This window comes from Glandiceps talaboti, chromosome 7, assembly GCF_964340395.1.
Source record: "Glandiceps talaboti chromosome 7, keGlaTala1.1, whole genome shotgun sequence".
Lineage (NCBI taxonomy): Eukaryota > Metazoa > Hemichordata > Enteropneusta > Spengelidae > Glandiceps > Glandiceps talaboti.
This window is the reverse complement of record NC_135555.1, coordinates 13,627,017-13,650,563: the sequence shown is the minus strand read 5'-3', so window position 1 is coordinate 13,650,563 and position 23,547 is coordinate 13,627,017. Positions and strand designations below refer to the sequence as shown.

Sequence of the window (23,547 nt, the reverse complement as noted above, 5' to 3'; positions counted from 1 at the left end):
TTGACAAAACCATTCTGTATGCAGGGGTGAGAGTATTTTGATGAGATCAAAGTTGATGACCTACTTGGCCTAAAATTCCTTCATACCAGTAGCAGTCCCCTTTTACCATCTGATAACTAGGTCAATGTCTGTCATTATACCAACATGTGTTCAAATTGTGTGAAATGTATACAATGTTCAATCTACGGAAATTGTTGCCCTGACTTTGTTATCTTTAACTCTTCCTGTACTGGTAACTCAGGTGGTAAGCCTCATTGCCTTTTCATTTTTATAGCGATAATAAAAACTATTGAAATGTTTCCCAAATGTGCATGCATTTGGGAGTGGGGGGGGGGAGATAAGGGTGATATATTACAACATGGGATCACAATTTGCTATCATATCGGCCAATCACCGGAAGGACTTCATTAACAGCACAATGTAGTTTCCTTCTCCATATCGCTATGGTTATCCTAAAGGCGAGACCACACAGTCACTATGTAAACAAGCAATGGCTTTAGTGCAGGTCAAGGTAACCGGTGACCTTATCTGACCCTATTTAAACAAATCTCTGTCCAGTCCCTAGCACACTGCAGGGATAACCATGCGAGGGTCTGTGATCTAACATTAACTCTGCGTGTGTAGTGGACTGGCTTCTTTCTATGTATGGTGGCAAGCAATGGAGTCAGGGTTACATATCGCAGCAAGTCATTCATAAACGTCTCCTGATATGACCTATTTTATCATATATACAAAGGTCAACACCCCCTTCAACATAAATCACTCGTTTTGTGAGATATGTTTGTTGATATATAACACATGTCTGCAGGACACAACCCAAACTCTGATGTGTATGTAGTAATAATATTTAATATTAGTTTTCACATGTTATAAATCATCTACTAGCTACATTATTATGTGTCATACACACTACATTCTGCAGTCATACACTAAATAACAATTCTGGTACAAAATATCCCAACAAATTATAAATCTGTACAGTTTATTTCATTACCCTTACTTTGTACATTTCTGTGATCCAAAGTAATGTACAAAACGACATAACGGAATATCTTGACAAAAATAACTATAGATTAATTTTTATTCAAATGTTTACACATTTTCACATGACATACATGTTCTAAATTACTGATAATGTACAACAAAAAAATAACTTATACATTTCATACTCTGTATGTTTAATTTTATTTTTTGTATATTTCACTTTTTCTTGTATATTTCACCTATTCATTTCATTTATATATATATATCAATTCCTTAACAGAGTCTGCAATTACCATTAAAGAGGACAGCATATAACCAAACTACATTTTCACAATGCATAGCTAATTATCTTGATCTGATTTTCCATTTAATTAGACAAAATCAACAAATTACACACTCCATTTAATGGCCTCTCCCAAGATATGACCTTGTTAGAGTACTTTCTTTAAAAGAGGGATGACTGATGTCTATATCTGTATAAATGTCTGTTCATTTCACCTCGGCCCTTGGTTGATAATGCAGGACATGTACTTTGAATCAACACATAAATTGTGAGTAGACGTATCGATGCCAGACGACATTCCCTGAAATGGAGGTTAATCACCTTGTTGTGGGTGTCTAGAAATGAAATGTACATGCTTATTATCAGTGATTTAAATGAAAGCTACAAACTTGTTTAAAAGAGCACGGTCTAGATTCTGAATGTTTTTGCAGTGTTATTTTTTTCCCTACTAAATCATATGTAATCAGTACCACACAGTAGCCAGAAGATCTTGAGCATCACATTTTGGGAAACTAAATGAACAATTTTCGTTACCTGAAAATACAATTTTACTCTTTAGGTGAGGCATGGAAATTCGATTTCTTGGTCAACAGCATGACTTCCGCAAACTGCATGCACTACATACACATAAATATAGGCATGAAGAATTATATTGAATGTCTTGTTCTCTTTTGACCAAAATGCCACTGTAGGTACCAAGAATTGGATGACATCATTTTTGGGTGCACCCAGAAAATGTCATCGATATTGGGACACTTGAGAAACCTAATTTCTATCGTGAAAAACACTACAGGGTGATTTTTATACATCACTTCAGGGTCCAAGTTGATATAAATATATTAGTTGAGTTGTATGCAAGTATTTATTTAGATAAAACAATAATGTCTCAAATTGGATCAAGTAACTCAGTCAAACATGGTAACTGATCTTCATACAACACATTGACTCTGTAATACCTGTTAATACTGTGTACACGCTTTGAATCAACACATAAATAGCTGATGGCATGCCGGCAAACTACCAGGGATGACAAATGGCCACCAGTGCAGGCCACTGAACTGTATGTAGAGTACTAGTTTCTGAGGATGGTGTACATTACACTTGTTAGTTTTATAGACTGTAAAAACATGATTTACAGGAGTGGTATTTGTTAGTTTGAAGTTGTAGCCTACATTGAGCAGTGTCACTCAACACAGCTAGTCTGGAGTATACAGACTTGGTAGCTAAAACTGAGAAATGACATACTCCAAACCCAGTACTATCAAGAGTTTCAGATGATATACCAAATGACTGCAATTGCTCACAATTGTTAGTCTAGAACTTGTTGTTAAAATGGTAACTACCGGGTATATTGATCCATTTTATTTCTCTAGTGAGACAGGATTTGTGAATTGGTGTTGACACAAAGTGACTGTGGCTTTATTAGAGAGAGAGAGAGAGAGAGAGAGAGAGAGAGAGAGAGAGAGAGAGAGAGAGAGAGAGAGAGAGAGAGAGAGAGAGAGAGAGAGAGTGTGTGTGTGTGTGTGTGTCTGTGTGTATAGGTGTGTCTGTGTGATATATGTGTGTAAGCACATGTATATGTGTGTGTGCCTGTGTCTGTGTTTATGTGTGTGTAAGGGACAGACAGACACAGACACACAGAATATACAGCTGAGATAAAGACAGAGACAGAGCCAGAGAGATATCACACTAAAACTGCCTGCTTGAGTTGTTTTTCAAGATAGTTGTACACATTACAATAATAAATTATACATTTCGCAAGCCAGGGCATATTGTTTCCACTACGTCCTGGTTAATGTCATAGAGAGACATGTAGTTTCACAACAATGTAAATCATAACACAAAGTGAAGTAAGTCAGACTCCAAGGCTTACACCCAGAGACTCAATACAAGTCTGAGTGGGACCAGACATTTATCTTATCGGGGTGTGTCAACATCAACCCTTTGGTAATGTTACTCATTGTTACACTGGAGGAGGAAAAAATCAATGTCAACTTTATAGACACTATGCCAGTGCAGTAAAATGTGGACATCAATTGGTCGAGATAACGTGATCCTACTAATGTCAGCTAGACTGACAACTTGATTATTTCTATTTACAGTTGTTTATTTTCATTGCTTTGATCACTTGGATGATATCTAATATATCGTCTCAAAGATAAACTCTCTTCTCTTGATCAATGGGCAGATGTAACTAATCATTACATGACAATAAAACATGGCTGCTGACATGACCTAGTTTGTCTCAGTTTTACTGTTTGTCTTGTCATCACTTTGTGTCTTGACTTATGTGGTGTCACCAATGCTGTGTCATCACTTTGTGTTTAAAGTTACTGTTTTGTCATCACTTTGTGTTTAGAATTACTGAGGAGTCATCACTTTGTGTTTAGAATTACTGAAGAGTCTTCACTTTGTGTTTAGAATTACTGACGAGTCATCACTTTGTGTTTAGAATTACTGATGAGTCATCACTTTGTGTTTAGAATTACTGATGAGTCATCACTTTGTGTTTAGAATTACTGAAGAGTCATCACTTTGTGTTTAGAATTACTGAGGAGTCATCACTTTGTGTTTTGAAAAATATTCACATTATCGCAGAGTTTTATGTAAAGTCTTGTTGAAGATCTGTGAATGCTTTTGTAACTCTGCGGACTTTTTCCTCCATGGCTTTTTTACTGTTTGATGTTTCAATTAACAACTGTCTCATTTCCTCTTCAACATCTAACACCTGACAATATACACAAAAATACAAACAACTTGTCAATGATACAACATAAAACATAGGTAACGATAATTTCAAAATTTAGAAAGTTTGGCTTGACATGATGATCTCTAAGTGAATTTCTGGATGTTCACAGGTGGACGTTTTGTCGATACAGGGATCAGACCAAAAACTTTGGCAAGCTTGGAGAACATGTGTGAACAGTTTAATTAAAATGAGAATGACTGTTCCTGAGCTTTGACTTCATAGTTACAATTGAAAATTTGGGATTCACATTGAAGAATTTTTGTATTTTTATCAAAATTTGGGTAATGTTTTGGTTTCACAAGGAATTGCATGAGTGGATAAAAGCTAACAAAATTGCATTTGTAAACAAAAATCTAACTGGACTAAATTCTAGATTTTAAGATCTAACAAACTCTACACATCTCAATCAATGAAGCTGTGAGATTTTCCCTCCCCAAAATATCCCACTTTTTAACTCAAAGTACTGAGATGGAATGTATGGTTTACTCACCTTTTGGTTTGCCTGATCAATTTCATGTTGTTTTTCTTGATCTAATTGTTCCATTTCTTCTCCATGGCTTCTTTGGGCTGCCTCTAGTTGTTTACGGAATGCATCATCTATGGAGTGAAGTCTGTCTGTACATGCTCTTTTAACATCAAAATATAACAACAAGAATTAGTGTTATCAAATTTGAATATTGAAAAATAGAAAAGGTGCTTTTGAAAATAAGTAAACAAGTCGACCATCTTGTTTTATTTTGACCCTCTAGTATGATGTAAACCACCAATACAGCTACTGAAAATTAAATAAAACATCTGTTACTTACTTTTCAGCTGCTAAAGCTTTGTCTCTCTCATCCTTTAAATTCTTCTCTTTCTCATCATAGTTTTCTTTCACCTTTTTCACTTGAGATTCCAAAGTAGTAATCAATTCTGTTTTATCCTTCCACTTTTTGTCCAGGGTCCTGGAAGTAATAAAACCAGAGAGTGGCATTTTGATGCAACATTTCCAAAAAAAAAATAGTCTGTAGTCTTCTTTATACTATAGTCTATAGCTTTACAATTCATGATGGCTACTTTCGTTCAATATTGAAATATTTTGTATATTATTTCACCTATTTAGCATATTGAATAATTGTCTACCAACTGGTAGAGGTCTAACCAGGAATTTACACATGTTTGTCATTTTACTGTCACTCATATTTTCAATTTTTGTTTCTCTGCATACATTGCATATTGTAATTTGTATTTGTGGTACAACTACCTTATATCAGACTGTGGACAAACAGAACCTGTTACAAACAGGGAAAGTAAACAAATGAATTAGGGGATTAATAAAACTCTGCACAGCATGTGGGAAGTACAGAGACTTGTATTACATTTGATGGTCTGATAAGAACAGTTTTATGGCCACTTTACATAATATTTCATGTTCACTAACACATTAGAAGGTCCTCTGGCATTTCATGCACACATAAATAACATGTGATTTGATTTGTTTCAGATGTGAGCATAGCAATTTCCCCACTGAGATTAATAAAGTACATGTATTGTCATTATCTTGTCTTGTTTATTTATCCACAAATAGCACATATGAAAAGACTACAAGAACACAAGCCTTACAAACACAACAAATAGAAATGAGACAATGAAATTTCATAGTTTCTGTTCGACAAAACTATAGACTAACTTACGCCAGAGTTCTTCTACTTTCATTTAATTCAGTTTGGCAGTCTGCTAATTGTTCTTTTAGTTCTTCTTTCCTCTCAGTCAGTCTCTCAACTCTGTCTTGAAAATCAACATTGGAGATCTTTTCTTCTTTGAGTTGTTCCTCAAGAGTTTTCTGGATCTTAAGAGATTCACCCCTGGCATCTTTGATCTCATTGTCCCTTTCAACAAGGCCCTACAGATTGTATACAAGTATCAGAACAATTACTCTATTAAACTTGTTTATTTCTGAGTTACTGTATCTGTCTATCTAATAGATTGTAAGTACACATGGTATACAGATGATGGCTGGGTGACTGACTTGGAATCTCTTGATGGTTCAAGCCTCATAGCTGCTATTTGTTTGTGTAGATCTAAAGTCACTATGTAAGATTTTATATGTAACTGCCATTGAGCCTCAGTCAACCCAATTGTATAATTAGAAACCTATGTGCTTAAGGAGGCTGCAATAGATGTATGTTCCCAACAGAGCTTAGGAAGTATAAAGGGTTGTTGTGACATTACAGGTTCATACCATGTGTACTAAAGCACTTTGAGCACAGCATGGATAAGTTTTAACATGAAAACTTTCATAATTATCATATTTATTACCATTATCACTCTCAGTACTGTCATCTATCACTTACACAAAATGTATCTATGGTTGATCAGTTTTTATCAGTTAAGTTGCTGAATCATTCACACAATAGTTCTTATTATATGTTAGAGTTTTACTTACAGTTCCCTACCAAGAAAATTCTGCTTATCAGAAAGACGAAAGAATGCATAATTTCACCACAAGAGGGCGCTACTTGGAAGTAGATTTTTTTACTGGAAATGGGGACCAAAGTCATTCTAGACTTCAAATAAGGAAATAAAACCATAAACTTTAGGCTTGAGTTCTTTTAATCTGATTTGCGAGGAACACCTCTTGTGTTTTGATACACTTACCTCTTTCAATATCCTTATCGTATCAGTTTGGTCTTCGATCATTTTACTTTTGATTTTTAAGCTATCTTGATCTCTTTCCTGTTGTTTTTTCAAAGCTGATACTTCAGCTGACAAGGCATCAATTCTTGCTTCAAGACGACCTCTGTCCTGGGCCAGGTTTGCACCTAGATATCACAATAAAACATCCAGAAACAAATTAGCTATGTCCAAAAACATTCCATTAGCTTTCACATAATATACTTCATGTGGGATTATACAAACACCACAAATGTTTAAAAAAAAAAATACAATAAAAGATAAAACTCTATCAATACAAACATAAGTCTGGTAAAGGAGAGGCATTCAGTACTAAAGTAGTGAGTAGACAAACCTTGATGTGCCAGTTCCTGACTCCATAGTTTCTTCTCAGCTCTCAGTCCTTCCATCAATGATTCCTGTGCTGTGATCTGTGACGTTAATTTGATCTTCTCTTGTTTTAACATTTCTAGATGTGTCATTCTTCTCCTTGCTTCATCAAGGTGAGCTTCTACTGTTTGGAGACGATCCTGAAAACAGAGAGAGAGAGAGCAATGCAGTGAATTAGACAGCTTTGGAATATACAGCTTTGGAATAGACTCTGATGTGAAATAGACGGCTTTGAAATAGACGGCTTTGAAATATACGGCTTTGAAATATACGGCTTTGAAATAGACGGCTTTGAAATAGACGGCTTTGAAATAGACAGCTTTGAAATAGACAGCTTTGAAATAGACGGCTTTGAAATAGACAGCTTTGAAATAGACGACTTTGAAATATACGTCTTTGAAATAGACGGCTCTGAAATAGACGGCTTTGAAATAGACGGCTTTGAAATAGACGGCTTTGAAATAGACAGCTTTGAAATAGACGACTTTGAAATATACGTCTTTGAAATAGACGGCTCTGAAATAGACGGCTTTGAAATAGACGGCTTTGAAATATACGGCTTTGAAATAGACGGCTTTGAAATAGACGGCTTTGAAATAGACAGCTTTGAAATAGACAGCTTTGAAATAGACAGCTTTGAAATAGACAGCTCTGATGTGAAACAGAGACAACATGAGGTATACATAACACACTGTTGAGACTGACATTATTCTATTACCAGTACAAGCCAAGTGAACATTTATATGATAGGGAATGTACATACATGCACTGAATTCACAATTATGATTTCCATCCAGTTAGATTGGCAAAGTGTGATGTTCCATGCGTATACTGAGGCATGTAATAATAGACATTTCAGTAAATTATCTTACAAAAAAGCTCAATGACATTTCAGATAAAAAGACTTATGAAGGGAAATAAAACAAACCTTGGCTTCTGCTAATGCTTCTTGTTTAGATTTTGATAACTCTGTCAGTCTTCCTTTCTGTTCTTTCACCATCTGTTAAAAAAAAGATATTGTGATCCATAAAGTACAGTGTATATCAAACTCATTCATTTGATATGGCAGCTATGCCTATGTTACATTTAGGATTAAAAATTGGTCAAGAAAAACAGTTGTCTGGCAGACCTATAGAAAACGTTGGTGCAGGACAAAATCATTCTATTTGAATAATAACACTTATGAGTGCCAATAAATGAATGAATATTAGCCTGAACTTGTGCACTTGGTGGTCTATCCTGCCTACTTATTGGATCTGTGACTCTGCTTCACTCTTTCTCCATCCAGCTTGTCCTTCTAGCAATTACAACCCATTATTTTAGCCACATCCTTTATTAGAATGCCCAGACTGTAGAAATGTACATAACATCAGAATGACATACAAACTATCACACTTGTTCATGTTGTTCATTTGAGTTCCATATGTTCATTTACATAATGACCTCATTTGAATAATCAAACCGTCTCACACTGTAATCACTCCAAATTGCAACCAATCAGCTTATGTGGACATTCTCACAACTCAATAACAGGTTGAATTGGTACCAGGACAAGATGGATAGCAGCTGGGTGTAGCAGAGCCACATATACAAGGAGTACAGAGACTATAGGTGATCTGGAAATAATTCTATATAGATATCACCAGAGACTTCAAAATATAGAAACTTACCGCTGTAAGTTCAGATACCATGCCAGCAGCTTTCCGTTCTTTTTCCTCAGATACAAATAAAGACTGCTTGTATGTTGATGCTTCTTCTGATGCTTTCTCAAAAGCATCTTGTACCTGCAATATGCAAGCACAGCATGCAACAGTGTTGATAAATTTCAGTTTGATTTTGTTAAGAGCATATACATAGAACAGGAGTCATGAAAGTTACAAATGAGAAGAAGTCACATATCTAAGTGTAATGGTTGTACATGGAAATTGCTTTCATATGACAAAGTTGCAGAAAACTTAAAATACTTTGAATTGTCCCCAAGGCACATTATATACCTGATGTAAGAGTTGTCCATCCTTACCTGTCTGAATCTATTTGCTTCAATGTGTAAACCTGCCCTGAATTCATCTTCTAAATCTTGATACTGTTTACTTAAAACATTGACTCTACAGGTTAAAAAAAAAACAGTCCAGACATCTTATATAGTACAGACGTTGATTTATGTTGTTACTGAACTCATTGAAAACAGCCACTGAAGACCAATTTCTATCTTGCCATTTTCATTGCGTTTGTTAGATTCCTGTGTACCTTTTAAAATACAATATACACTAATGCCAAGATTAAACACTCAAGAGTCAACACTGCATGTAATATCCTAATCATTTCAAACTCAACAACTTTACAGGAAAAACACGCATCTAATGTTTTCTTTTGAGTTCTTGTTCTCTCACACTAGTCAATGTCCAAAATCAGTCACCCATCACGATACCACATCACAGAAAGATGTACCGTGCTTAATAATACTGTCAATGTCAAGCGTAGATAAATTTGGCACAAAATGCCATTGAAGTGTACAGACAAAGATGAAATGAAATCTAAGGAGTGTGATATACATACCTTTCTTGGTGTAACTTGACATCAAGTTCATGACGTTCTCTTTCCTTATCGACAGCTCTAGTGATAACATCTTGGATTTCTTTACTGTCTAAGTGGTACCGATTATCAAGGTTTTGTCTAAAAAGTAAAAAAACAACCAATATATTGATGTACTGTGGCTTACTATCTGATGTCTACTAACCTACTAGACTTAAGATACAGTGTGCTGTGCCATGCCTATCAGCCTGCAACCACAGTAATGAGAAGATTGATTAGGGCTGAACAATATGAAATATCTTACTGTTTACCAACCTATGCCTTCATGGTTATAACAACCTCTATCTTTATCCTCTATGTTTTCAAAATATCTTATTGTAAACCAAGTGCAAAATAATCCACAGATTGATGTTGTCATACTGTTCTAGGGTAATAACTTTATTACAAAGTTCGAGTTGTCAAATGGTTGATGTTGCTATGGTAGCAAACTGGTAACTTTCATCTATGTTGACACACTACCATAATATTAACATCTCCATTATGTCGGACATGTGTTGCCATAGTAACAGAGAATTAACATATCAACTGACCTGTGTTCCTGTTCTCGTATAGCTAACAGTTCCTGTAGTTGTTGAATTTTCTGTTCATGTTTCTTAACCATGTCTCTTAACAAATCAGTTTCTCTGCTAGCAGCAGCTGCCCTCATTTGATACTCCTGGCTCTTCTTTGCCTACAGAACAAGTAATTGTCACATTGTCAAACCACCCATAACACCAAAGAAATGTGATTTCACTGTGTGCCACAATTGTTTGTAGCATTCATATCAAGTGTAAAAGTATATAATATACCAGTAGTCAAAATTTCAATAAAACACAATGAAAATGGATAATCACACTCGGTGCATAATTGTCAATTGAGAAAATGCTGAAATATTAGTGTGAACATTAAGCCCCTGCTATCATTAGTATCAACAACACTGTACCTCATGAGCCTGTTGTTTAAGTCTCTCACTTTCTGCTGTAATAGCCGTAGTTTCCATAGCTTTCAGGGCTCGTCTTTGTTCGTCTTCACTTTGTTGACATGATTGATACTTTTCTGTTACTTCTTTCAACCGTTCCTGTCACAGTACATCACACATTGTTTATTTCAAATATAACTATAACAGAAAATTTGTTATAAAAACGAGAATCGGTCTAGCAATGGCGTTTACGCACCAAATGTTATTTGAACCAGAACTTGAGGAAAACACAGATTTGGACAATGAAACAAAGTCTTGTTACAATTATAACCATGTCTCTTGTTACAATTATAAGTTTATGACATAATTTTCTATCTACAGTTTTAACTAATAAAATACTTGTAATCATAACCAGACTAATACAAACTGAACCACACCATTATCAATATGTGGAACTCAACCTACCTCAAGACCTTCAACATTCTTCTCTAATTTTGTCCTGACTTCTTTTTCATTCATCAAAGCCTGTTTTAATCTTGTTGTGGCATGGATAGCAACACCTTGTAAGTCATGTTCCTCAGACACTGTCAACATAAACAGTTAAAGTTATAGTCAATGCATCAGGCTAAAGTTACTATAAACATAGTCAATCATGGCTGACATTCCAGTCACAACAAAAACAGAAAGTTGTGATCAACAAATGCATGTATTAAAAGTCAATGTAGGAATTCAGTAAAAATAAAGTTTGTACAACAGACGATATAAGCACCAGTAGAAATCTTTTCTCATTTTGAATTTCCTCCTACACAATGAATATTTTGTTTTAATAGATTTTAGGACAAACTACAGCAGAATGACTTGGTGTCCTCCCTGAACAAAAGTAAGAAGGGCCTCAAGCCATCTTGTAATTTTTGAAAACTGTCTTGATGAAGTAAAAATCATACAGTATAACTCCAATAATCATACTCCAATGACTTCATTTTAAGTAAGACTGGTAACAAACAAGCCATCAGACCTCAGATGTTCTTTTCCTGGTCTAAACCCAACAACTGCAGAAGGTGTTATCTCAGTTTCTGAATCCTCTTGTGAAAAAGAGAGTGCTCTGTACAAATCATTGGCGATGGAGTAAAGTTAAGTATAGTCAGCGACAGTACCTTTTGACTGTAATTCTTTAATATGATCTACCAATTTCCTAGCTGCCTGTTCAGCTTTCCATCTTCGTTCTCTCTCATTGTCTAGTTCCTGCATCAAGGCCTGTGATAATAATGAAAACATAACATCAGCATGAATTCATCATCAAACATGAATGTGAATACTATTAACAATGCTAATCATGAATCATGGAATATTGAAACATTTTTACTTGCCAGTTTATCAGCATCTTGTTCTACACTAGTGATATGTCCACGTTGATTAGAGTCTGTACTAACAACTCGTTTACTTCCATGCCTGAATTGACTTCCTGTAGTTGTAGAACTGTCATAGAAAGAGAGAAGAGAAATTGATTTGAAGTCACAATGCTGATAGTATATAGTAAGTTCCAAACCTCTCATTGTTCACTGTAACCCTCTTCAGGCGAAGCTAATGTAAAAGTTAGTGTCTGTAGCAGGATTAGGGTTAAACTACTAAATGTTAGTTTCGGTACTGTTTGTAAGTGTCCAAACTGTGGACGTGTTTTTCGTTGTGACAGGGTTGACAATGTAAAAGCTAATGTTAACTATATGACAGTATTCAGCTACATCTATATTTTAGCCACTGGTGAGACTCAAGGCCTTACAAAATAAAACTTTTTTTATTACTTTGTCAGGAAATATTTTGTACAGCTACTAACTTCACTTCGCCAGTTTAAAGTCACACTGTTTTTGCTAATGGTCTGGGCTAGAATGACATAGAAACTCTGGTACTGGTGAATTCAATTAGATTTTACCTCCTTCTACTAAAACATGGTAAATGTTAAACTGAGTAACACACCTCTCTTTTCCACTTGTTTCTCTGCTTTGGTCTGTCTTACTTGGTGCAAAACTTTTTTTCGGACGAGACGTTACTACTCTTGATGGGTTTTTGATTTTTTTCCCTTTTTCCTTTTCTGCAACCTCATCTGAATCTATATCTAAAATAAAATATCACAAAATGATAGTATGGTGTTTGTAAGTTTTACATGGACAGATAGTTTGACTGAAAGGCTCACTCCACAAAAGTATCAATCAATCAACCAAACAAAATGATTTTCTGTACTACCAAACTCCATAAACATTGTTTTTGCTCAATGGTGTTGAAAGGGTCAATTAAAACAAAATGCTTGCTTGCTTCAGTTTGTTGTTGAAAATATTCAGATTTGAAGCTTGTCTTACACCTATTGTTGGAGAATTCTAAACTTTAGGAGCACAAGGCAACCCAAAGACCACATCCAAAGAAAGAAATGATATTACTTGGTAGACAACATTTCAGGATCTGTCTCCTTACAATGTAGTAGTTGGGGTAAAAAGAAAACAGCAAAAGGTGATCAAAATCAAAGTGATCACTGTAACTTTACACATCTCGTTCTATTCACCTCTTACTGCATTGTACTTTTTATGCTTCCTGTCATCCTGTTGTGAACTTCTTTTCCTCAAAACTTCAGATGAACTTGTTTCTGTTTCTTCATTTTTTTCTCCCTGAAGACAAAGATAAATAAAATAAATATATCCTTCTTTTGAATAAGAGCGATAACGTACCAGTTAAATGTAAGACTGTAATTCTTTCTTATTTCTCCTGTGCTGGGACTCAAAAGGTTCTCTTCCTTGTTCCTGTTACACTCACAATATGGCAGACAGACAGGCATTCTTACAGGTCATTGCACTACTATAATGTACAGTTTGCTGACAAACACTGAAACAAAAAGAAAGTCTGTAGAATCCATAATGAAAGTTACCTCTCTGATTAGATTTGCCAACTGGTTTTCAAGCTTCTCGAGTCTAATTTCATGATCTGGAGCTTGTCTTCTCTGTAATTTACCCTGCAGTGAAAACAATACATTCATAGTAAAGCCAGAAAAAGAGCAAGCTTCAAACATGTTTTCTATTGGAGAAAATGAACAATTTCAATGTACTAAAATTTCAATGAGATACCAAAAGGAAGGTACAGACATCTACATAAATCTTACATGATACATTAAGCTAATATTTACAATGTTCACCATGTATTATTGCATGACAGAAAACAAATCTGTGAATATCAACGTATAAAAAAACATTGTGTACATATGTAAGATAGCAACATAAAAGATTTGAGGTTTGTTTTGTCAACCTGTAAGTTATTTCAATTTTTAATTACCTTAGACTTTGGTGATGTTAGTTTTGATGCAACTATTCTGACCTCTGGTGAACTCTCTTGGTCAGTTGTTGTTGACGTTGTAACCTCGGTTGATGACACAGCTCGGTGACGGAACTTTTCCAAAGCCTGATCAATTCTAGGGAAAGCAAATTGAACGACTTTTTCCTGAAAAGAGAAATATAAGTATTAAAGACAATTTCATCAGAGAGAGATGATCCAAGGAGAGCAGCCACATGCCCTTTACCACTATGGTTGGTATCCAACCCACTTTGGGTTTGATTATATTTGCTATGTTGTAACTAAGAAGGGTTTTACTCAGTGTGATTCTACCGAACAACGCAGGTTTTTACACGCATTCTGATTTCCTCCTACATTAACACTGAACCTACAGGTCTATGTTTATAGGTGTGTAATAATAATGTGTGATCTTCCTGACTGTTGCCAAAGTTTAATATCAAAATAAATAAATAAATAAATTGTTTACCTGTGACATCTGTCCACCCTGTGGTCCATCAGAAATAAGGTACTCTAGGTAATCTTCTAGACCTACACAATCATAAAACACCATTAATTTAGTTAGTTGGTAACGAAATGTGAATTAATTTTACAACTGTAAATAAAGTAGACTATTGATACCATAAGTCTATAGTATAATATGCATTATCTGTGTTTTTGGACAATATTTATTTATGGACAATAAGTAGGTGCAATCAACTTGAGTTTCAAAAATGTGTTTAATACCAGGGTTCCTCATGAATACTACATGACACCATCATGTTTGGCAAACTATGCCAGTTGACCAGATTTTCCACTCTGTTACTGGGTTCTCAAAACTTAGTGAAAACATAGGTCAATGTTTTTGTTACGAGTAATCTGTAGGTACAATCAATACAAGTTCCAAAGGTGTTTTAGCATCAATATTACATGGTACCATGTGTGCAACTCTGTGCGCGATTTACCAGATCCCCCCCCCCCCCCCCCTTTCCTTACTGGGTTCCGAAACATTAGCAAAAACACAGGCAGTGTTATTATAAAAGTTGTATGAATTTAGCATACCTGGGATATCTGACAAACCATTCTCTTTATCAACTGGCTGTCCACTTCTGTCTACATCATCTAAGATTTCTAACTGAGGTAAAGAATTCAGTACACCAGAACGATATCCTGTTGGTATAAATAAATAATATTCAGATTAAAAAGTTCCTAAATCTGATAAGAACCAAATAGATGAGTTTGTACATCACAATATTTAATTGCAAAACAACATTTTGTTGTAATTTAAATACTGTATACTCTATCACATTATTAAGATCCTTGTAAATGCTCTAGGGTTGTAGACAATTTTATTTTTTTGGAGTATCTGTATTTCATATGGAGTTTATTTTGCTATTTCTGCCGAGTCTCACTTCTTTTACAATGAAATCCTTGAATACAAGTAAACAGTTTTATCTTTAATAAAGTAGACAGATTTTTGAAGATCTTTATCTCAAATCAGTGAAAATGAAAAGTTAAAGAAACGCGTGTTTTCAGTAGAAACAAATCTGAAAAAAGGTACTGAATGTGACTGCAATAAAATCCATAGAAGTTGGTTGAGCGCCCTCGTTGGTGTGAACCGTCCACAGTGGGTACATGTATATATTTACCTGGTAGTTGACAGACAGGATTATCACTCCCATCATGCACCAGTGTTACATTAACAAGTTTGAGGCACCCAATCAGGCATTCTACAATATGATTGACAGAAGTGATCTGGTTGCCATGGAGTTCCAACTTCTTCAGTTTATAGTCTGGTCCGTGAAGTTCAACTAATCCACTTAATTCAAATATACCATTGTAAGATAGATTTAACTTTTCCAGAGATCTGTTTAAACATGATGTGATATCAAAGTTATGAAAGTTAGAATCATAAAATAGATAAATTGATACTTGACTCCATTTTAAGATGTCATCAGCGCTGATAATGTCTGAGTGACTCAAACGAAAGCTACATAGTTGATTCAAAAAACTAGATTCCAATATAAGGTAACTTCACTATTACTAAAGTTAGATTTGTTGGAATTATGCAACTAACATTTCTATCTTTCACATCCATTAGAGGTCAAAGTCAGGTTAAGATACAAATTCAGGTTTTGAAAACTGCAATCTGATTAAAATCTGATTTGGGAATATGACTCCATTTGTATATTTATCTCTATTGCCGTCGTATATTGGTTTTTATTTTGTTGTTTCAAGTATGAGCACCAGTGAGGAAGGTGCTCACTCCCCAAACAACAAAACTGAAAACAAACGACAACACATGAAGGAAATAGAGTTAAGTAAACCAATCAGGGTTGTATTCCCACATCAGATTTTAATCAGATTTTTGCCAGATTTTTTCCCTGACAAAGCTATGGCAAAATTAAAGTTGTTCTAAAACAAAAGGATTATTCATAATTGAGGTACTAGACTCTTTCACAGTCCTCGAAGCTTCGCATAAATAGCTAAAACTTGGGTTGTTTTGTATGTATCTACTGCATAATTGTACTCGTATACTAGTATCCCTGTACTGTGCACCCTCATCGATCACATAGGGCTAACCTTTTGTTGATGTGTTAGGCGAAGCCCGATAGCTATCCATGCGAAGCTTCGAGGACTGTGAGAGAGTCTATTGATGTACTTACTTGAGACCGGTTAAACCTTTAATCTTGGTAATTCTATTACAAGATAGATTCAGTGTCTTCAGAGACATAAGACCTTCCAGTCCCTCAATCTTACTAATTTGATTAGATGATAGATCTAAGTGTTTCAAAGTGCTGAGTTGGTTGATGTTTTCAATGCTAGTGATATTGTTGCAGTGAAGATTCAATATCTGTATGTGTCCTTTGAGTGGAATATTGCACAGACTGGTTATACCAGAATCAATGAGAACCACTTCGTGAGGAGAATCTAAAAACTCCATGTTGTCTTCATCCATACCAGTTAGTTTCACTCTCAGTGTTTTACCTGCCATTCTGATCTGTTACAATGTAAAAAATGAACAGAAGTTCTATCATCTTATTATAAAAGACAGACTTAGTAGACATCATCAACTCTTAATTATTTTGTCCCAATCTCCACTCATCATCTTGTCTCATTTCTAACCAACTTGTTCCATTATCAACCCATCCAAATCTCAACTTTTCAACCATCCCACATCATTGTATCCCATTGTTAACCCATTGCAACTTCATCCTGTCTCATTATCAACCCATCTCAATCTTGACATGTCATACCATACTTTATAACATTACAGCCTTGTGTTTAAGAGATAGGAGTGAATAGCTGTACCATCTGAGCACAAGTAAGTGTGTGTGGTCTGAGGCTGCCGTCTATGCCCACCCACTGCTGTGCCTATGGCTGACTCAGTGACTGGTTCATATTCCCAGAACTGAAAGTTTGTAAGAGTTAAAAAAAATTCTTTGCTATGTGAAGTCAAAGTAGTACAATTGAAATACTAACAGAACACTGAAGTACAAATTATAAAAGAGTTCTATCTTAGGGATGACTGGGTTATTTATGGACAGATATAAACTGTCAAAAGACATTGAATTGGGGTGAGTTCAACATGTAAATGCAGGATGAGCTCATAGTACCATAGGAACATCAAAAAACTTGGAAGGCAGATTGAGTAAGAGAATTTAATGCATTGACACAAGCTACAAGCAACACTGAGAAAGTTCAAAATGATATAGTTTACATTACTTCCAACATGTTTTAGAATTCAAAGATTAATTTGGGGTTTTTTTTAAATAATTTTTTGTATTAATTTGTATTTGGGTTAATGTTCAGAAGTGTTTATGTATGCCTTTAAAATGTTTACACGTGTGGAAAATAATTTTGTTATTTTGGTCTGGTGTCTTTAACTTTGTTGTTATACGTGAGTTAAATACCGCTGAAACGTTGCAACATGTGTCCACAATGACCACATCCGAAGTGCACTGCATTTTAAATTTTGATCAAAACAAACTCTTACCTTCTGTGTTTGGTGCGGTGGGGTCAAAATGGATGGTCCTTTTTATTCTGGAGAGAACAGTTTTACGTTGAAGCAGCTGTAGAAAACTTTCACCTTCATGTAGAACGTTCCTTATAAACTTTTACGGAGTGATAACTTGTTGTTGTAATATTTTGTACAGTGACGTTTGCGCAAGTTCAGACAAGATATCTTCACTCTACGTTACCGATTCGTTCGATCTACGAACATATTACTGCAGGCGATCACTTGAAAACTACTTGATAATTACAGAACAATTTTATGGATGGTGTTATCGCAATATTACATGATGAATATGAATACTGTGGACATAATCACTAATTTTGTGGAAAGTGGACCTTCTTCCGGTTCCAACGTTCAAATCTGGCGCTTTTGTTTGTTCGTTGCGCAAATTCCTCACAAACGCTACTTGGCTTCTGATTATGCATCGCTTTCAAATCCGGAGAATACGGATTTGCCGTTGATGTGACTGAATGACGAATGAACGAGCAATAAGCTTAAATAAAAAGGTAAAAGTCCAATTGATATAAAACACAAAGCAGCCCCTCAAATTCGACGATCTTTTCACAATAAGTTAATCAGATATAATATGTAAAATTTACATGTAAATCAATTATATTTTCGTCTGTTTAATCAAGTTCGAGTTATTAGCCTCGGATTCAAAGTTGGATTCGTTGCACTTTTTATTGAATTTTAATACTAGGCTTATTTGGGCGTAAGTTCTGGATTATTCTAGATCAGGGTGAGCATAGACCGTGGAGGGTCTATGGTGAGTTTGTAGTAGGCTGATATATGTGTATGTGATATTCAAAGTTAACATATCTAACAATCGATAAAAACAATTCAGTAATACTTCTAGTCAATCTAAAGTGTTGATGACATGGCAGTGATCATTTTCGTTCCCAAAGGACGGTCCTTGATGACGACAGTTTACAGTATAATTAAGTTTATCATCAAGGACTTTTGAAACGTTTCCAACAACAGAAAATTGAAGAAAAAAGACAACCTATTACTTATAAAAATCCAAGAACCAATAAGATTATAAAAAGATTGTATAGTTAACTATATCAGAGAATTTTGCTGTCAACATGCATAGTTGTTTATGCGTTACTATCTGATGAATATCAGATCAGATCTGAAATCTCTGTCTGTCTGTCTGTCTGTCTGTCTGTCTGTCTGTCTCTCTCTCTCTCTCTCTCTGTCTCTCTGTCTCTCTCTCTCTCTCTCTCTCTCTCTCTCTCTCTCTCTCTCTCTCAATAGTTCTATAACACCTATGCTATAGTGTGAACTCAGGACAAAAGAATTATAACTACTGAAATTATAAAAGTTGTTGGAAACGTTTCATTAGGGCCTAATGGGTATTCTTCCACTATCATTAATATTTTCGTTTTGAATTGTTACATTGTCTTCATACAGCGCACATCAATGTAAGTCATGAACTGACGACCAAGGGAACTGATACGGTGTAATACACTTTTAATTAACAACTATTCATTGTATAATGGACGACAATGAACAAAGAGAGGTGAAATCAACAACCTTTTCAATTTTACCGTCTTGATAATAATAAACTTTAAGTTTATCACGACTCAAAACGCGAGAAAGTGGTCGCTATAGCAGAAGTTCGCCAGTTTACCTTGGAACTTTGCGGTGCGAAGGTTACAGGGAAAAAGTTGCCTGGTATATTAACGTACGTAGCTGTAATAGCATAATTACAAAATGTCTTGGAACACTGTCAGGAAATTTGAAGGGGTGAAATTCCCTCGAAACCAGTCTGATTTTACCCGAGAGTCCTACTACCAAATGACGGAAACTCGGAATGCCGTTAACAGATACAACAATGCGTATGAACATCCAGATACGTTCTACAAAAACATCACAAATAAGCTATCTTCCTACAACAAGGGAATGTTCCCGAACTACGACCCAGAAATGATGATGAAAAGAAAGAGATCACCGAGAGAACTGAGAAGTGGTTCCGGGAGTTCGAGAGGTAAGAGAGGTTTGGGAAACATAAATTTATCTTCCTTGGCAACGGCAGACAGTGTCTTGATGGACTACCAGACTATACAGCAAACTAAAGCTGAATTGGCGAGACAGATCATCCAAGAACAACTTCAGAGTAGAGTTTCGAGACAAATGAGTGCAGGGAGAAATGGAAATGTGCCTAAAATTGATATCAACAGAGTACTATCACTTGCAGAGAGTGGTGACAGCGATTTAACACCTCGAAAGCTATCTCCGGCATACTCCGCACATGTTGGCATGACGACAAGAGATTTCTTACGAGCTCACACTCAACCATTCCCGGTCGCTTTTCATGTTATACCAACTGCAGCAATGGATGATGTGTACCTAGAAAAGACACCACATCGGTTGCCATCGTTACAGATGCAGAAAGGAGGAAAGAATAGACTTCCAACTGCATCACAGCTCATGTATTCTTTGTTTGACGAAGATGAAACGTCATATAATAAGCAGGTCAAAGGTGACGGAGACACGAACATTAAGAAGAGAAATAAATTGAATCAAAATAAAAAACAGTCTAAAAATAACCTGGGTGAAAGGGATGATGGGAACAAAGAAGAACAAAGGGATGAAAAAAGTAATATAATAGATAATGAAGCCACACTGGAAGACGGTTCAAGCAGATCAAGTTCTACGACTACGCGTCTCTCACCGATCATTGAGAGTGAGCAGGAATCTCAGAGAAGAAATTTAAACGGCGATGGCTCCACTGGTGATGACATGGTTGCTATTGATTGTACGAATTATTCACCAACGCTTACTCGCATACCTAGTTCATTAAAGGGTAAGCGGGGAGATTCTGCAAGGGACGGGACAACCAAGAAAAGTGTTAGTTTTCAGACCAATGGTCTTGAAACTGTTCGCATAATTTCACCAGGTCCGATTCAAACCACTGGTGCACTGGTATCAAGTGAGATCATAGAAGAGTTCCAGGCTAGTAAGTTACACGATATCCAAGATGAACTTCAAAGTGTTGTAGATAAATTACCTCCGTGGAGGACACTTGGAGGAATAATCAAGTCAAAGGGAAAACTTATTAAGAGAAAAAAGAAGAAAAAAGCACCATTATCCGCTATCAGTCCACGCGTTGGAAGCCCTCGCCCAAGGGAACTGGGTGTACAGGATCTTTCTTCGTCATCGCCTAGAGGCGGTAGTAAATGGAGGGGAAAGAGGGGATTCAAAACAACGCCTAATTCTCAAAATAAAGCAAGTGACACAGAAATAAACGAGGGAGGGGACATAATTGAAGGAGATGGGGTGCAGGATGGAGAACATCGGAACATGGGAACTTCGGGTATAAAAACGTTGCCGAACGGATATTTCTACAAATCCGGGGAACGACAGTCCAACTCAGACTTTCTAACCGATGAAGAATTTAGACTTCGCATCAAAAACATCATGGAGGAAGAACGACCTGTAACGCCAAGAAGATTACATCAAGAAGAAAATGGGACTGAAAAAGAAACAGACGAGAGTAATCTTGATACAGGGAAAAAGAAAACTGAACCGCCATTTCTGCTTCCAGAATTTCGTCGACCTGAAGAAAGTCCTTTCGTGACGTCATGCGTGGCCTGGAACCAGGTTTCAAAGCCTCCTCCTCAACCAATCATCTTAGAAGAACACGAAGTTCAGATTACAGAGCTCCTTCTCAAAATGAGGACTTGTCGATATATTCGTTGGGGAAAGAAAGACAGAGAAATACTTCGACGTTTAGAAGAGTATGAAGACCTGCAGCTTTTCGGTTAAAAATCTCGCGGAATACCGCGAGAAGTTGACGTCGAGCATTCAACGTCTGACCAGTTCTACTTGGTCATACTTAGGAAGAATGTGCCGGAGAACATGATTAATTTCACAAAGTTCTGAAATACTCTAATTTTGTGTTATAAAAGTTGTATTTAAAATTGTTTTATAGAACTAAAGTGCCCGTACCTCAGACAGTGTCTGCAGACATAATTTAAACTCAGTAATTCATAAAATAATTGTGAAATATTAAAACATTATTGCTAAACTAAAGGCACATGAGGAATCAACCATGTTGTGTGAAATTGTGATTAAAAATAATTTTAGTTTATTGAGTATTACACACTTTACAGACAACCGGTCGATTCTCCCGAAACGTTGTTTTACCTGTCAACAAATTCCAGTGTTACCTTCATCGGGAAAGACGAATGCTTAAGAACTAACTAGCTCCACTTAATTGTCAGTATCGCTATATTTCGACTTTTGACAATCACGGCAATATTTTCACACACACTAAAACTAGTTTCTGAAGGCCACCTGTGGATCGATCATCGTACGAAGCTAGCTGTCATTCAAGTTGAACAACGATGTAGAACATTGATACTACAACATGCAAGTCATTTAGTAACACAAATACTCCAAAAGTAACACATATATTGCTGCCCTTTATAATATTTTAATAGGTGACTATTAACTGTCTTCTCTCTTCTAAATGCCTGTTTCCGAATCCTTTATTTTCTTTAGTTCATTTTCAATTTTTAGAATATTGGGCAAATCTTCGAGTGAACAGTTGAGGAGGTATGCAGAATATATGTACAAGGGCAGAACATTTATTCTTGTTTTGTAGACTGTCTTTCTTTATTTATTTACTCCGTCAATCAATCAATCAATCAACCAACCAACCAGAAATCAATCAATCAATCAATCAATCAATCAATCAATCAATCAATCAATCAATCAATCAATCAATCAATCAATCAATCAATCTTTCAATCTTTATTGCATAACAACATGCCGTATGGTAAGCACGGTAAAACGTATAACACAGTAATTATGTGAATACAGTCCTTTAGTAGACTGTTGGGGGACATTTTACATCAACAAGAAATACACAGACACCACAATATTTTCTAGTATAAAATCTATAGGCAGTTTTTTAATTTTAAGCAGATACTAACGAGACCGATAATCTGTTCCCAATACTTGCTCGTAATTCTAGACCGTGCAATGTATAAAGCTAATTTTCGATAGAATTAACATATGTTAATTCTAACACTAGTGTTGATAAATATTCTTTTTCTTTCAAAAAGTATATATTACATCTCAGACTACAAAGAAAGTGGTATGGGATTACATGTATAAGATATCCTGAAGGTTCCTACTTGATTAGCGATATTCGATTACTGTAAGTGACGGACGATTCCTTTCTGAGATAAGAGCCAAGGTCTCCTTTATCCTGTGACGTCACAGGTTCATCATGAAATTGAATCACACATACATGTATACACAATATCCGTACAAATTTTTTGAATATCTAATAATGCCAGCTTTGTTCACCTCCAATCCTAAAATATTGTTAAATAATAATCTTTCCAGGTTTGATATGTTAAAGTGAGTTTGTTAGCAACATTTTGACTAAATATAAATTGATGTATCGTATTGGCTATTCTGTCTAGTAATCTTAATATAATAATTATATGTTTTATGGTATGTAAAAGAAAAACAAACAATAGATATTACGAAAGACAATAAACTTTAGTAACGCAACATACAGGAAATAATTTTTTCAAACGTGTAATCGATTAGTATTTTGTTTAGTATGTATTGATATGGCTAAGGAAGACGTGACCCAGAAGATCTTTGAACTCGGCAAATAGGAAAAGATAAACTTACTTTATCTCAAGTTTGCC

The 23,547-nt window shown here is 35.6% G+C and overlaps 1 protein-coding gene across 1 annotated transcript; it reads right to left on the bottom strand.

The window, feature by feature from the left end:
• Window positions 1-4,818: 4,818 nt before the first annotated feature.
• Window positions 4,819-17,916, bottom strand: LOC144437970 (leucine-rich repeat and coiled-coil domain-containing protein 1-like). The gene is made up of 19 exons (XM_078127004.1): window positions 17,852-17,916; window positions 16,521-16,855; window positions 15,504-15,721; window positions 14,917-15,024; window positions 14,362-14,406; window positions 13,861-14,018; window positions 13,460-13,543; window positions 11,703-11,802; window positions 11,014-11,132; window positions 10,573-10,707; window positions 10,181-10,320; window positions 9,615-9,731; window positions 9,079-9,163; window positions 8,729-8,842; window positions 7,987-8,058; window positions 7,024-7,198; window positions 6,654-6,817; window positions 5,690-5,898; window positions 4,819-4,960 (listed from the first exon to the last, which is right to left on the bottom strand). The coding sequence occupies exons 2-19, from the start codon at window positions 16,847-16,849 to the stop codon at window positions 4,819-4,821; spliced, it is 2,514 nt and encodes an 837-aa protein (XP_077983130.1). The 5' UTR covers window positions 16,850-16,855; window positions 17,852-17,916.
• Window positions 17,917-23,547: the final 5,631 nt, after the last annotated feature.